Below are 16,411 nucleotides of genomic sequence, written 5' to 3' on the forward strand. Positions count from 1 at the left end.
TCAGAACCAACACACGAATGCAGTGCCAGAACCACCGCCAGTACATGAATGCAGCACTAGAACCACTATTTGCACATGAATACATTAGTAAGCTTAGTACAGCGATGACCAATTGCAATGTCAGGTCAGCCCCATATACAATACTATCGCATGATCCTACAACTCCCATTATGCCTTTAACAATGAGATGGAGATACTGGGAGTTGTTGTTAATAATGAGACTGTGGATCATAAAGGAACCACAGCACTGATGAGACCCAGGCAGTATAACAAATAGACATTTGCACCCAGGTACCTTATAGGCAGCATCTTTTCTGATTGAAGCTCTTACCATCCCTTTTGTCTCCATGCATCAACAGATGCCATGATGAGATTTCATGCCCATAACTCGTCTCTGCAGAATTCCCTCTTCTCCGTCTTCAGCAACACTTTCCGATACTTTTATTTTTAGGGTCACTGTATCTCCCATGCTGTGCCCCTGATAATTGCCTGTGCTTCCTGCTCAAAATATCCCTCCTACTTTGCCTCTCTGCAGAATATCCCCCCTACACACTGCCCCTCTGCAAAATCTCATCCGTACACTGCCCCTCTCCAAAACTTTCTCCTTACGCTGCCCCTTTCAAAGTTATCCCGCCCCACACCGTCCCTTTCCAAAATATCCCTCTCACACACAGTACCCCTCTCCAAAATATCCCCCCCCACACTTCCTCTCTCCAAAATACCCACCCCACACACGGTCCCTTTCCAAAATATCCCCCCCACAATGCAAAATATGTCTCCAGACTGCCTTTCTCCAAAATATCCCCACACGCATACTGCCCCTTTCCAAAATTTCCCCCCACACAGACTACCTGTCTGAATAAAGTACCCCCCACCACTACCTCTCGCAACACTATGCCTCCTTTCACATTATTCACCTGGATTATATGTCCTCACTGTAACATTAAACCTCTTCCCCCTCATCCACAATAATAAGGCATTTGATATTTGTCTCCTTCATGGTGCGCTTACTATTGGCCGCACAGCCTCTTCTCCTCTTAGTTGCCGGCAGTAGTGTGATGACGTCAGCCGTGTGCTACCCTCATCACGCCGCTGCACGTTGAGGCCAGGACTGACGAGCGATCCTCTGCCTTAGTGTTTCAGGCGTGAATATATCTATTTATATAATTGACTTGGAATGTTTTCATTTCCTGTTCTGTCCAGAGGTCACCATATCCCAGAATTGCAAGCAGAGGAAGTTCAATGACCGCCATATTGGGAAAACCCAAGTGATGGGTGTCTCAATATGGAAACTGCTGCTGGTACCAACCTATTGCGCGGTACCACCAGTGGAACACCGTCGCACCACCCACACACACTCTATATGCTGTACGCACCACACTCACACACACTCACACTCTCACACATTCACACTCTCACAGTCACACTCACGCAGCCTCTTGCACGGTACTACCAGCGGAACACCATCGTACTGCACCTGCGCGAATTCTGGGCAGGCGCAGTGAATCATTCGGCTGATTTTGGCGGCAGATGCGCGACTTGTCTACAGGCAGAGGAAGCCGGTCACATTAAAGAGGTTTTCCCACGAATGAAAGTTCATTATAAAAATTGTCTGTGTCTGACCGTGTGCGGAGCATACCACATCTCCTGGGCAGGGGAGGAAGCAAAAGACAATACTAACATTACAGCAGGGGATCACAGAGGATTCATTTTTTGAGGTAAAATATTTCACTGACTGTTTTTAAACTATATTTCACCTCACAAAATGTATCCTCTGCGATCTCCTGCTGTAATGTCAGTATTGTCTTTTGCTTCCTCCCCTGCCCAGGAGATGTGGTATGTTCTGTACATGGTCAGACACAGGGGTGAGAGAGACAGAGCACAGGGGGAGACAGGTCAAATGGGACAGCACATGAGGGGAGAACAGAGCACAGGAAGGATAGACAGCAGACAAGGGGGATAGCACATGGGGTAGACAGGTCAAAGAAGAGAGCACAGACGGGAGAAGTCAGCACATGGGGAAAGAGAGAGTGGATATGTGGGTGAGCACATATGGAGGGGAGAGATTCTCAACACTGCAAAGCCTGCACCCATCGTGACATTACTGCCCTCCCAATGCGATAGCATTGGGCCTCCATCTAGTTTGAATATAAAAAAGAAGGGTCTCCTAGTCACCCCTGCAGGCCACACAATAACCTTCGGCGGGCCGAATTAGGTTCAGGCTTAAACTAGAGATTGCTGTAGCAATGGAAAGGGCTGTGCAGCTTCTAATCTCCTCTCTGAAAACTGCCTTACCCACACCTCATGGGCACCACACTGCTGAGTCCAGCCCTACAGTTGAGAAGCACGGTCCTAGGTTAAAGGGATAGCCTGGTGATGGTCAGTGCATGACAGGCGAAGAGCACTTGTGGCCATGTCTCCTCTCTTTGTCCTGTAGATGACCTCTTAGTTCTGTCTCTTGTATACTAAATTATCTGTAGTCTATAGGACAAATATTTGAGAACGCAAAGATCCAAACCTGATTTGTTTCCAGATATTAACATGGTGGTGTACTTCTACATTATCAGTGATGTCTGGGGAATATTTGCTAAAGGGCGCAGTGTAACATTACCATTGTGTAACCAATGTAGCCAGGTCCCATATACCTTTACAAAAATGTTTTGCCTTTTTTTTTTTTTTTGTAACAAAGCTAGCTAATGTTATATATGGATTATATACTATAATTGTGGCTAGGGATCGAGGAGTATTTGTAGTAACAGTCATTCCAAATTAACACCTTTTCAACAGGCCGGCAATCACTTGTTGGTTCGGTGTGATGAATTTTGTGCTTATCAGCAGAACATTGCACCATGTAAATAAGAATGGTGAAGCCGTAATGTTATACTTTGTTTTTATTCAGAAGATTACGGCTATGCTTTCATTATTATGGTACAGTAAATGCTGAGGTTTCAAAGGTGTCAATAATTGCGGTGGTTTATATCGAAATTATGATGGGAAGAGATGGAGAACTACGGGTCGTTGTAAGGAGTCGGCAAGATGTCAGCGTCAAAGATTAAAATGCTTGTTTGGTCAGGTGCTACAGATGGAGTGCGGCTTTGCCAGACAAGCCAACCAGGCACTTTCTTTTTATGGTTTGCACTAGCATGATACAAGTTGTTGTTTTTTTGCTCCCTCTCTTATATACTTTTACCTGACTGTTTGCTATTATGTTTTTTTCTGCATTGTTAGACGTCACAGCAGAATAAACAATTGTAGGTGGAGAACAAGGCGTGTTTGTAGTAACAATCGTTCCGACTAAACTGAAATAACCCTTCTAAACAGGCTGCCAATCAATTTTTGGTTAGGTGTGATGACTTTTGGGCGCACACAAAATCTTGATTATCGGCACCTTATTGCCCCATCTAAATAGGAGATGTGATGGCGGTAACATGATTGTCTATGTGCACAGAACGGTCGTATTTACAATCTGTCTGTGCGTGTGCAATGTTTATTTAGCCTGTGTAAACAGGTCCATAAAGTACCGAAGATTTATGTATCGGATTGGTGGTTGTCACTGGCTTGGACTGTCTCATGTAAAACTGCTATTAGGCTCGGCAGGGCAGACATTTTGTGCCATTTCGAGTATGTCGAGATAACACAAGGAACTAGAGATAGTAGGAAGCTTTCTGTTAAAGTAAGAAAAGCCACAATGGTCACTGAAAGAACTTGAAAATGACACAAGCAATTTTCAATGTAAATTTACTGATTATCAACTAATGAGAATCAGACTCTGGTTTCGAATTTTGGTTCAACAGAAAAATGTATATAGTTTCTCTTTTCCTTAATGATGGACATTGCTGATCTAACTGGTTTCTATACGTGTTTTGCTGATAGAGTGAAGAAGACAGATATGTGTTCACCGCTGAATGGTATGATCCAAATGCCGCTCTGCAGAGGCGTTACCAGCTCCTATACTATCCCAAGGATGGTTCTGTGGAAATGGTGAGTTTTATGGGATGTGACGGGGAGCACTTTTACCAGTCATCTGCCAATATTGAGTATGCTTACTCTTTTGAAGTGTTGTTAAGGCTATGTGCACATGTTGCGGATTCCGCTGCGTTTTTTTCCGCGCGGAAACACAGGTAAAACCGCAGGTAAAGTGACCTACGGTTTTGCTGCGGTTTGGCCTGCGGTTTTGCCCTGCGGTTTCACACCTCTACTATGTTAAAGGTGTGAAACCGCAGCAGAATCCACAGAAATAATTGACATGCTGCGGAAAAAAAAACGCAGCAAAACCGCGCGGAAAAAACCGCAGCGTGAGCACTGCGGTTTTGAAAACCCATAGGCTAACATGGTAAAGTACCATGTCTGCGGAACTGCTGCGGTTCCACAGGGCCAAAACCGCAGCGGGACCGCAGCAAAAACCGCAGCGTGTGCACATAGCCTTAGTGGAGAACAAATGTAAATGGCCCATAAAGAAAATATAATGGAAATCCAAACAAATCTTCCCCAAAATACACAAGGTCACACAGTGCAGCTAGAAAGAAAAGATTTCCATCTCCTAGTGTGGAAAGGTTCCTTACCTAGAATAGATATATATTGATGGTATAAGCCATCAAAGTCTGGGACTTAACCATTAGGACAGTGACTTATGCCTAGAACTAGGGCTCACTGACTTTTTTCTGATGCCACTCTGCTCCCAAACCGCACTGGGGTTGAAATGACTGTGAGTTCCCATCTTGGCATTGTTGGATTCCCATCCATTATATTCCTCCGACTGTACATCGATGACTTGCTGTATTGCCAATGATGGGTAATACTTGTACCAAATTCACAACATCAGTGTCCAGATTTTATTATTTGGCCCAAGTACAGGAAAACTTTTGCTATTTTTAGCTACAGAACCGGTCTGGAAACACTGCACTTGTTCATATCTTATCTATGACCTAACCATATAACATTTTTTTTAATAAGCATAAATGTTAAATATAACTTTATTTGATTACTATTGCAGTATGTACTGTGGTGATCAGATCTCGCTAGAAAGATCAGGCTGATTTATAGAATGAGAATGCGCCTCGGTTTTCATTTCCTATTCCCTTATAATATGCTAATAGTGCCCCAAAATGTATCTCATTTCTTATTTTCAGCATGCAGATTCATTTCTGTTTTTATGTTGCTGACATGCATGGCTGCAGTATTTTGATTGTATTAACATAATAATGCGTACTGAAAAAACTAGTGCCACCATTGAAAAACGGTTCAAAAAGGTGAATTTTCACTGTTTACATTTGCAAATCATCGCAAGAATCTTATTTGGAAAGCCGCGGGTTAGACTCTTAATGGAATTCTTTTTTTATTTGTATGCTGAAGATGAGAACTACTCTTTAATTACAATGTTATAGTGGATGCTGAGGTTTCCAAGGGGTGAATAATTGTGATGGTTTATATTCAAATTACGATGTGAAGAGATGTAGCACTGTGGGTCGTTGTAATGAGTTGGCAAGATGTCATTGTCAAAGATTAAAATGATTCTTTGGGCAATTGCTGCGTATGGAGGGCGGCTTTTGCCAGACAAGAGAGAGCCAAATTTATCACCAGATGTCAGGAACCTTATTATTCTGAAAGTGAAGTCAGGCAAAAGCCAAAAAGAGGTAGCTACGGAATTCAACTGTTCTCACTGTCAAGTGTCATGTATAATGTCAAGTGTCATCTCTATATATAAAAATCAATGTGTGTGTGTATCACCAACCAATCACGAAGCATCTTTCATTTGACCAGAGCTGTTCAAAAGAAGCTAAGCTGTGACTGGTTGCTATGACCAACAGTTTTCCTTGCAACCAATCACTAAGCATCTCTCATTTCACCAGAACTGGTTAAAAGTAGCTGAGCTATGATTGGTTGCTATGCCTAAGTTTTCCCACTTGACAACACCTCAGCAGACACTGACATGGTAGGAGAAATCTAGCATCCCCAGGAACATAAGCTCCAGCCATCATCTGTTCCCCAGAAAGGAGCAGTGAGTACATGACAGAAATGAATCCCCCCGTCCCGTGTGGTATCATTAAGTGACACACATGAATGTAGGAAAGTGCACATATTAAATGTCATGTGGATTTAATATTTTCTCACAGACACTTTTATGCATTATTGATGTGTTACTGTGCTCTGATGCTGTGAGTTTTTTTTAAAGTGCTACTTTCCCCATAATTCACTTGAATATACCCATATAACACGTAATGCTTTTCCCATAACAACCCATTAAATATGATACTATATTGCATACAGATGCTGTACATCCATGAGCAACTCAGCCGGACAAATTACAAGTTGACCTGGGATCTTAGTGAACCATGTTTCTGTGCAATTTCATTATTCTACTTTTACTGGCTTTGACGGGATGATGTGGGATATTAGGGATAGTAGTCCGGTAGCTCTGGCTGACGGAATAATGTGGGATATTATAGTGAATGTGGCTATGTGGAGTGGGCGGGGCTCTACACTCAGCTTTTTATATGTAACGATGAGGGATATTAGGGGTAGTATTCCGGTGGCTCTGGCTGACCGTATGATGTGGGATATTAGGGGTTGTAGTCCAGCGGCTGTGATGGGATGATGTGGGATATTAGGGGTAGTTGTCCGGTGGCTCTGGCTGACGGGACGATGTGGGATATTAGGGGTAGTAGTATGGCGGCTGTGATGGGATGATGTGGGATATTAGGGGTAGTCCAGTGGCTATGGCTGATGGGATGATGTGGGATATTAGTAGTCTGGTGGCTCTGGCTGACGGGACGGTATGGGATATTAGTCCGGTAGCTCTGGCTGACGGGATGATGTGGGATAGAATAGTGAATGTGGCCATGTGACGTGGGTGGGGTGGGTGTGGCGTAGTTAGTTACTATGCCCGGGCAGCGCCGAGCTCTTCAGCTAGTGTATAATAAAGAAAGAAAAAGAAAGTTATGGAACAGTTGACAAATCTGGAGTGGACGTCCATGGAAAACTTCATCCATAGTTGTCCATAAAGGTGTTGCACAGATTTTGCACAAAATTAATGACAAAGTATCTCATACAATCCTTATTGAAAAAATGACTAAGTATGGAATGGACAAGGCAACTGTTAGGTGGATTCATAACTGGCTTAGTGATCGGACCCAAAGAGTGGTCGTAAATGGCTGCACATCCAGCTGGAAGAATGTCTCAAGTGGGGTACCACAGGGCTCTGTCCTGGGCCCTGTATTGTTCAACATCTTTATGAATGATTTAGATGAAGGAATTGAGGGTAAACTGATTAAATTTGCTGATGACACAAAGCTAGGAGGGATAGCTAATACTAGAGAAGAGAGAGAGGATTCAAAAAGATATAAATAAACTGGAGAAGTGGGCAGCAACTAACAGAATGGTTTTTAACAGGGAAAAATGCAAAGTACTACATCTGGGCAATAAAAATGAAAAAAGCATATACAGAATGGGAGGAATAGGGCTAAGCAACAGCACATGTGAAAAAGACTTGGTATACTAATAGATCACAGACTGAATGTGAGTCAACAGTGTGATGCAGCAGCAAAAAAGGCAAATGCAATTCTAGGATGTATTAACAGAAGCATACAGTCTAGATCACGTGAAGTCATTATTTCCCTCTACTCCTCTTTGGTCAGACCTCATCTGGAATACTATGTACAGTTTTGGGCACCACATTTTAAAAAAAAAACATCAACAAACTGGAGCAAGTTCAGAAAAGAGCGACCAGAATGGTGACCGGTCTGCAAACCATGTCTTATGAGGAAAGGTTGCAGGATTTGGGAATGTTTAGTTTGCAAAAGAGAAGACTGAGAGGAGACTTAATAGCTGTCTACAAATATCTGAAGGGCTGTCACATTGCAGAAGGATCAACTTTATTCTCATTTGCACAAGGAAAGATGAGAAGCAATGGGATGAAACTGAATGGGAGGAGACACAGATTAGATATTAGAAAAAACTTTTTGACAGAGTGATCAATGAGTGGAACAAGCTGCCACGAGAAGTGGTGAGTTCTCCTTCAATGGAAGTCTTCAAACAGAGGCTGGACAGACATCTGACTGGGATGATTTAGCGAATCCTGCTTTGAGCAGGGGGTTGGACCAGATGGCCCAGGAGGTCCCTTCCAACTCTACGATTCTTTGATTCTATGATTCTAATATGCGGTCAAAGTGAGTCACCAAACTGTGGTGCAACTGCTAAGAGCAGTAAGGTTGAATGCACAAATTCCAGTCAAGAAGCCTTTCATCTCTGCAAAGAACTGGAAGGTTCAACATGAGTTAGCCAAACAACACAGCCAATGGAAAGAGTAAGATTGGTCTAAGGTGTTGTGGTCGGATTAATCCTAGTTCAGTCTGTTTGGTAGTGATGGCAAGCACTATATATACTGTATACCGCCCAGTTGGAAAAAGTAATGTTTTAAGGTACCACCTACAGTGAAACATGGTGGTGGCAATGTCATGGTTTGGGGATGCTTTTTTGTATCTACCTTAGGTCATCTGCATAGAATTGATGGAAATATGAATGCTACCATGTGCAAGGATATACTGGAGAATGTAATGCTGCCGTATGGTAAAACCGTAGTAGGCAGAGGCTGGAAATTCTTGGACAACAGTTTAGTCAAAAATGGTTATTAAAAAAAAAAAAGTTCGCCTGTTGCAATGGTCAAGACAATCATCTGATTTAAACCCTATAGAGCACCTTTGAGATGAGTTAGGGTGACAAGTTGGGGTCTGTACCTATAGCAATAAAGAGGAATTGTTTGTAGATTTGGAAATGGTATGGAGCAAGATCCCTCCGGATGTCTTGAATACTCTAGTGGCTTCAATGCCCTGTCGTTGTGGTGCAGTGATAGCATATGCTAAACTTTTGGCAGTCAGTTTTCTTTAATTAAGTGATCATACCAATATTCTAAAGCATTTTGGTTAATATTAAGGTCTTGCATGATGACCACTTCATGCACTTTCAATTCATCATCGGGAAAATGTCATCATCAGAACCATACAGAAGTAATCACACTTTCAATAAAAAGTGCAAAACTTTTGGTCACTAGTGTCTGTTTGATGTCAATGATTGTTGGATTGTTAGACGTCCCAAAAGAAGATCTAGTCGAATACAGTCAGTTTCATTCCGTGTAAATGTAGTCATTGTCTGCCTTTGTAAGGCTCTCTTCATCCATGTGCTGTGAACCACGAGATAAACCTTCACACCATTTAGAGTACCCAGTCACACATCCATGCCTAGCCAAATGAGGAATAGCCAAATCAGCCTCTCGGGAACATTCTACCGTGGATGAAGATGAGTTTTCTAAATTAACACTTTTGAAAGTCTTTCTTGTATGAAAAAAAAAAATGACGTCTGATTGAGCTCTAAGAAGGACGATCACATGACCCTCAATCAAGCTTCATTTTTTATGATGTAGAAGAAGAATGGACGAAGTTTCATCAGTGATTTTCATCAGTTTTTTTTAATCAGATAAATTTGTATTGAATTTTTCAACATACAACAAAAGACAACACCCCTCCAAACCCCGTCCCCCTCCTTGTTCCAGACCACATAGCAATTAGCAATTATCTTATTACATATTTTAGCTGAATACAGCAATCTGTACACTCATGTGCAAATAAACATTATAAAAGATAAGTCCCAAGTCTCCAAGTTCTTTAGCTTTCACCTGAAACACGAAGGACATTATGGAACCAAAGACCTTAATCGGACATATCTCGCTCGACACAAGTAATAATATTACCCAGCACCCTCAAGTAAGGACATAATATCCAAGCCTTAGTGAATTTTCCAGTCCTCCCATAGTTTACAGAATTTACGCAGGGCTCTCCTCTTTTGATATATTCTTTCTTCCAAACGTAGCAGAAGATTCATTTTTTCCATAAGTTCCCTAAACATAGGTGGCTCCCTGTCCAACCAGTGTGCTGCTGCAATTTTCCTGGCTTGATATAACGTTCTTTTAAGTGCCAACCTTATGTATGCATCTTCCGCAACCCCATGCACAAAACCCAAGACACAAACCAGAGGATGCATAGGAATCACAACCCCAAACATCATATTTATGTGGTCTATGATTTGGGTCCAGAAATTCTCGATGGAACCACATGACCAAAACATATGTAGCAAATCGTCAGGGCCCGTACCGCATCTCGGACACAAGTCATCCTCTCTCACTCCAATTTTATGCAAAAATTTGGGAGTCTTGTATACCCGATGCAGCAGGTACATCTGTGACAGCCTTTGCACTTCACTAGTGGACAGCTGGGAATCAAGGATAATATGTCATCCCACTGCTCATCGTTAGCGCTGAAATCTCATCTCCCGAGATCTCAGTGCTGAGATCTCCATCTGCGCATGCGCCACCTCCCGGCGTCCATTTTCCTGCAGTCCAACGCACAGGAAACCATGGATGAACTGCCGGGGGCTCTGGCCTTACACAAAATGTTGGCAGAGCCCCCTTCAGCACAGGGGCACAGCACAGCACCACCACCGGGAACACAGCGCAGCACCGCCACCGGGACACAGGGTAGCAGCGACACTGGACACCCGCAGCGTTGTGCCGCACATCGGAACACCCCCTCATCCCAGCCTGTGGCCTGCAGCAACGCTTCACTCTTGCCTCCTCCAGCAGTGACCCTGGGGCCCCACTTCACCGCAGCCACTACCCCTGGTAAGCAATAAGATGCATGGATTATAAGAAGCATCACCATTTTATTAAAGAAAAAAGTTTTTTTCCTATTTTTCTCAGCAAAATTTGGGGTGTGTCTTATAATCCGGAGTGGCTTTAGTAATACATTTCATAATGGCTTTTGTAAGGCATATCAAATATGAAATAAGTGAAACATGAATAGCATAATGGCTTTTGTAATCTAGAAAAACATATGAGATACTTAGCACAAAATTTGGCCAAAAGATGTGAGCCCATTCACCAACGACAAGGTGATCTCAGATTGAATGGGTCCCTATACTGACTGCCTAGTGTGAACTGACCTCTGGCTAGTAACATGATAAAGTCTGTATATATAGGACGATAGGAACCAAAACATGTGATTGAATGCGATTAAAATCACCACTTGATGAAGGGCGGAGTGCTCAGTCAGAAAAACAGTATACAAGTAATAGAAAAACTGACGGCACATCTAGAACTAGTCTGAATAGGTGCATACCAAAAGGTAACTTACATATTAAATAGAAAATGGTAGCACACCAAATATGAAATATGTGAAATAAGAATAGCAAAATGGCTTTAGTAATACATTTCATAATGGCTTTTGTAAGGCATATCAAATATGCTACTGTTTTTCTGACTGAGCACTCCGCCCTTCATCAAGTGGTGATTTTAATCGCATTCAATCACATGTTTTGGTTCCTATCGTCCTATATATACAGGATTTATCATGTTACTAGCCAGAGTTCAGTTCACACCAGGCAGTCAGTATAGGGACCCATTCAATCTGAGATCACCTTGTCGTTGGTGAATGGGCTCACATCTTTTGGCCAAATTTTGTGCTAAGTATCTCATATGTTTTTCTAGATTAAAAAAGCCATTATGCTATTCATGTTTCACTTATTTCATATTTGATATGCCTTACAAAAGCCATTATGAAATGTATTACTAAAGCCATTTTGCTATTCTTATTTCACATATTTCATATTTGGTGTGCTACCATTTTCTATTTAATATGTAAGTTACCTTTTGGTATGCACCTATTCAGACTAGTTCTAGATGTGCCGTCAGTTTTTCTATTACTTATAATCCGGAGTGTCTTATAATCCGAAAAATACGGTATGTGGTGTTTGGAATTCATCTCTTAACTACTGAAAACATTTTTATCAGAGTTTAATCGGAGTTTAATCAGACTTTAGTCAGAGTTTCATAGGTTTATTTAATGATGAGAAGAAAGATGTTTCCCCACCGTCTCCTATCTATTGGGCTTTATTCACACGTCAGTATTTTTGGTCAGTATTTCAACTGCATTTGTGCGTCAAAACCAGGAGTGTCTCCAAAACACGGGGCAGGTTTCAGGCTTTCAAATATAGTTTGTCTCTGTGAGTTTCCCTCTTGACTTACTGACCAAATACTGACTGAGGTTTTACAGTGAAAAACCCGACAGGACTCTGCATCCAAATACTGTCCCGTTTTTTCACAGACCCATAGACTTTCATTGCCATGTTGGATCCAACACTCGGATCATGGTCGTGCACAGACCACTTGGTCCACAAAAAAAAATCACTGTCTTGTGCACAGCCCCACAGCCTATCACTGGTGCGAGTGTTATCCATGAAAAACATAGATAGCAATGGTATGTGAAAAACCGATGTGTGAATGAGCCCTGAAACCCACCCTGGCCTTGTTCAAAGGTTGTAATGATTCCAATAGCACCTGCTTCTTGCATTTCTTATCCCTTGTATATACACCTCAGGACTAAGATATATTTTTATTTCCACAGTATGATGTAAAAAATCATCGTGTTTTCCTGAGACGAACCAAGTACGACACATTGCGGAAAGAAGACTTCTATGTTGGAAATAAAATAAATGTCTTTTCACGTCAGCTTCATCTAGTCGACTATGGAGACCAATACACCGCCCGTAAAGTTGGCAGTAAAAAGGAGAAGTGAGTGTTGCCCATTAATCCTGCCCAGTGCCGGTTGTACTTTTCTCATGTTTCTTGTAAATAAAGATAGTCTTAATATTTTCATTTTCGGCCCCCGGCTTCATATACGGCATCAGAAGATAAAATCGGCTTACTGTTTAATCCTGTTTTGTTTGTCACATTCCTAACAAGTTGGGTCAGTCGGCTATGTCTCTTGCAGAGATGCATTTTTAATAAAAGCGTTTGGCTCCTGTATATATTAAACAGGCGATCTCGGGCCGTTATTCCATCAGTTTGAGTATACTTTTTATCCAAGCTTACCATTGTATGCAGCCATACAGCCCCTCTCCCTATGTAAACATCTGACTTTTTTTTATTGTGTTTTTTTTGTCCTTCTCGGCTACAGGTTGGTATGTACAATGTTTCTAAAGAATGGCTACACAATTATAATTTTTATGCATGGCTTACATATTAATAAAGTAAAATGCTATTGGGAAAGAGTCCTAGCATTTCGGAAAACTCTCCTCTCTGCTCTGAGTGCGATGTTATGTCGGACAGTTTGCGTCGTTAGTCTCTATTTTAGGTAACCATGGTTAGTGTAGGTTGTAGGCTTGTCAGAAGGGGTTTCTTCGCCTTCTCTTATATCTTAGGCTGTATTCACATGTCTGTATTTTTGGTCAGCATTTCATTTATTTGTACGTCAAAACCAGGAGTGTCTCCAAAACACAGAGCAGGTTTTAGTCTTTCAAATATAGTTTGTCTATCAGATATTGTCTCCACTTTATGTTCCCCCACGCGCCAGCCACACTTTCCGCCTAAATGGCGGTCTCATCATCACCGCATGCTATCGCTGCACCTCCATTTCAGCCAGTCACTTTTCAACGTGGAGAATAAGATAGCTTAACACAGTCTTGCACTTCAGTTCTTTCAACATACTCTGTGCCATACCTCACTTTGGGCCCTTCACCCCTCTCTTCTGAAAACCACCAACCCGATGTGACTTAGCACAGCAGGGAACAAGAGAGGAAGATCCCCTTGGGAGAACGGCATCTTCATCCCCTTATTAGCCTCCATCTGCTTTTATACAGTGGCATGTAAAAGTTTCGGCACCCCTGGTCAAAATTACTTTTATTGTTTGTGACGAGTTAAGCAAAGGTACAATGATCTCTAAAAGGCCTAAAGTTAAAGATACGTTAAATTTGTATTTTATGGTTAGTACCTAGTAGCAGCCTCTTTTGCAAGTATAACGAGTCTCAAGAGTCTTTCCATTCTTGTTTGAGGGATTTTCATCCATTCCTCCTTGGAAAATGTTTCCAGTTCTGTGAGATTCCTGGGTTGTCTTGCACGCACTGCTATTTTGAGGTCTAGCCACAGATTTTCAATGATGTTCAGATCGGGGGACTATGAGGGCTATTGGAAAATCTTCAGATTGCGCCTTTTGAGTTAGTCTATTGTGGATTTAGACGTGTGTTTAGGATCATTATCCATTTGTAGCAGCCACTCTCTTTTCAACTTCAGCTTTTTTACAGATGGTGTTATGTTTGCATTAAGAATTTGTTGAAATTTCATTGAATCTGTTCTTCCCTCTACCCGTGAAATTTTCCACGTGCCTTTGTCTGCAACATGACTCAAAAGCATGATTGATCCACCCCCATGCTTAAATAGTTGGCAAGGTGTTCTTTTCCTGAAATTCTGTGCCCTTTTTTTTATCCACACATACCTTTGATCATTGTGGCTAAAAAGTTCTATTTTAACCTCACCGTCCACAGGACTTGTTTCCATAATGCACCTGGCTTGTTTAGATGTTCTTTTGCATACTTCTGACCCTGAATTTTATGGTGAGGACACAGGAGAGGTTTTCCTCTGATGACTTTGCCATGAAGGTCATATTTGTGTGGATGACTCTGAACAGTGGAACCTTGTACCACAACTCCAGAATCTTTCTGAAAGTCTTTTGGAGTCAATCAAGGGTTCTGATTTGCCTCTCTAGCAATCCTACGACCAGCTTTCGTTGAAAATGTGCTTAGTCTTCCAAACCTTATCTTGACCACCACTGTTCCTGTTAACTGCCGTTTCTTAATTACATTTGAACTCAGGAAACGGCAATTTGAAAACACTTTGATAGCTTCCTACAGCCTCCTCCTGCTTTGTGGGCCTCCACCATTTTCATTTTCAGAGTGCTAGGCAGCTGCTTAGAAGAACCCATGGCTGTTGTTTTTGGCCCAAGGTTAGAAGAGGCTGAGTTTCTATAAAGCTGGAAAATTTGCATCACCTGGCCTTACCTAACAATGATGGTGAACAAGCTATAACCCTAACAGGCTAACTAATGTATGAAACCTTGATCAAAGTTATCTGAGCACACAAATCCCCAAGGGTGCCTAAACTTTTGCATCAACCCATTTTCCTTTTTGTAATTTTGAACATGAAAAAACAAATATGACAATCTTCAACTTGTTTAACCATAGTAATTTTGACCAGAGGTATCCAAAGCTTAACATGCCACTGTATCATTTTCTTTACACTTCCCAAATACTTGCTACTTAGTATTGGCACCGTATATCACATGAAATCCCAATAAAATACATTTAAGTGTGTGGGTGTAATGTGAATAAAAGTGGAAAAGTTCACAGGGTATGAATATTTCCACAATATACACTGCTCAAAAAAATAAAGGGAACACGTAAACAACAGAATATAACTCCAAGTAAATCAAACTTCTGTGAAATCAAACTGTCCACTTAGGAAGCAACACTGATTGACAATCAATTTCACATGCTGTTGTGCAAATGGAATAGACAACAGATGGAAATTATTGGCAATTATCAAGACACCCTTAATAAAGGAGTGGTTCTGCAGGTGGGGACCACAGACCACATCTCAGTACCAATGCTTTCTGGCTGATGTTTTGGTCATTTTTGAATGTTGGTTCTACAACCCACACAAGTTGCTCAGGTAGGGCAGCTCATCCAGGATGGCAAATCAATGCGAGCTGTGGCAAGAAGGTTTGCTGTGTCTGTCAGCGTAGTGTCCAGAGGCTGGAGGCGCTACCAGCAGAGAGGCCAGTACAGCAGGAGACGTGGAGGGGGTCGTAGGAGAGCAACAACCCAGCAGCAGGACCGCTACCTCCGCCTTTGTGCAAGGAGGAACAGGACGAGCACTGCCAGAGCCCTGCAAAATGATCTCCAGCAGGCCACAAATGTGCATGTGTCTGCACAAACGGCTAGAAACCGACTCCATGAGGATGGTTTGAGGGCCCGACATCCACAGATGGGGGTTGTGCTCAGAGCCCAACATCGTGCAGGACACTTGGCATTTGCCACAGAACACCAGGATTGGCAAATTCGCCACTGGTGCCCTGTGCTCTTCAAAGATGAAAGCAGGTTCACACTAAGCACATGTGACAGACATGGCAGAGTCTGGAGACGCCGTGGAGAGCGATCTGCTGCCTGCAACATCCTTCAGCATGACTGTTTTGGCAGTGGGTCAGTAATGGTGTGGAGTGGCATTTCTTTGGAGTGCCGCACAGCCCTCCATGTGCTCGCCAGAGGTAGCCTGACTGCCATTAGGTACCGAGATGAGATCCTCGGACCCCTTGAGAGACCATATGCTGCTGCGGTTGGCCCTGGGTTCCTCCTAATGCAGGACAATGCCAGACCTCATTGGCTGGAGTGTGTCAGCAATTCTTGCGAGATGAAGGCATTGAAGCTATGGACTGGCCCACCCGTTCCCCAGACCTGAATCCGATTGAGCACATCTGGGACATCATGTCTCGCTCCATCCACCAACGTCACGTTGCACCACAGACTGTCCAGGAGT

General features: G+C 42.5%; 1 protein-coding gene across 2 annotated transcripts in view; it reads left to right on the forward strand.

Annotated features, from left to right (window-relative positions):
• NME7 (NME/NM23 family member 7) overlaps window positions 1-16,411 on the forward strand; it is a 238,141-nt gene that overhangs the window by 48,816 nt on the left and 172,914 nt on the right. For both annotated transcript variants that reach the window (XM_073563790.1, XM_073563789.1), the window contains exons 2-3: window positions 3,874-3,981; window positions 12,450-12,616. In XM_073563790.1, coding sequence (XP_073419891.1) covers window positions 3,874-3,981; window positions 12,450-12,616 — 275 coding nt within the window. The remainder of the gene's footprint in view (window positions 1-3,873; window positions 3,982-12,449; window positions 12,617-16,411) is intronic.

Source organism: Dendrobates tinctorius, unplaced genomic scaffold (genome assembly GCF_039654945.1).
Source record: "Dendrobates tinctorius isolate UK_male_01 unplaced genomic scaffold, ASM3965494v1 ptg000398l, whole genome shotgun sequence".
Classification (NCBI taxonomy): Eukaryota; Metazoa; Chordata; class Amphibia; order Anura; family Dendrobatidae; genus Dendrobates; species Dendrobates tinctorius.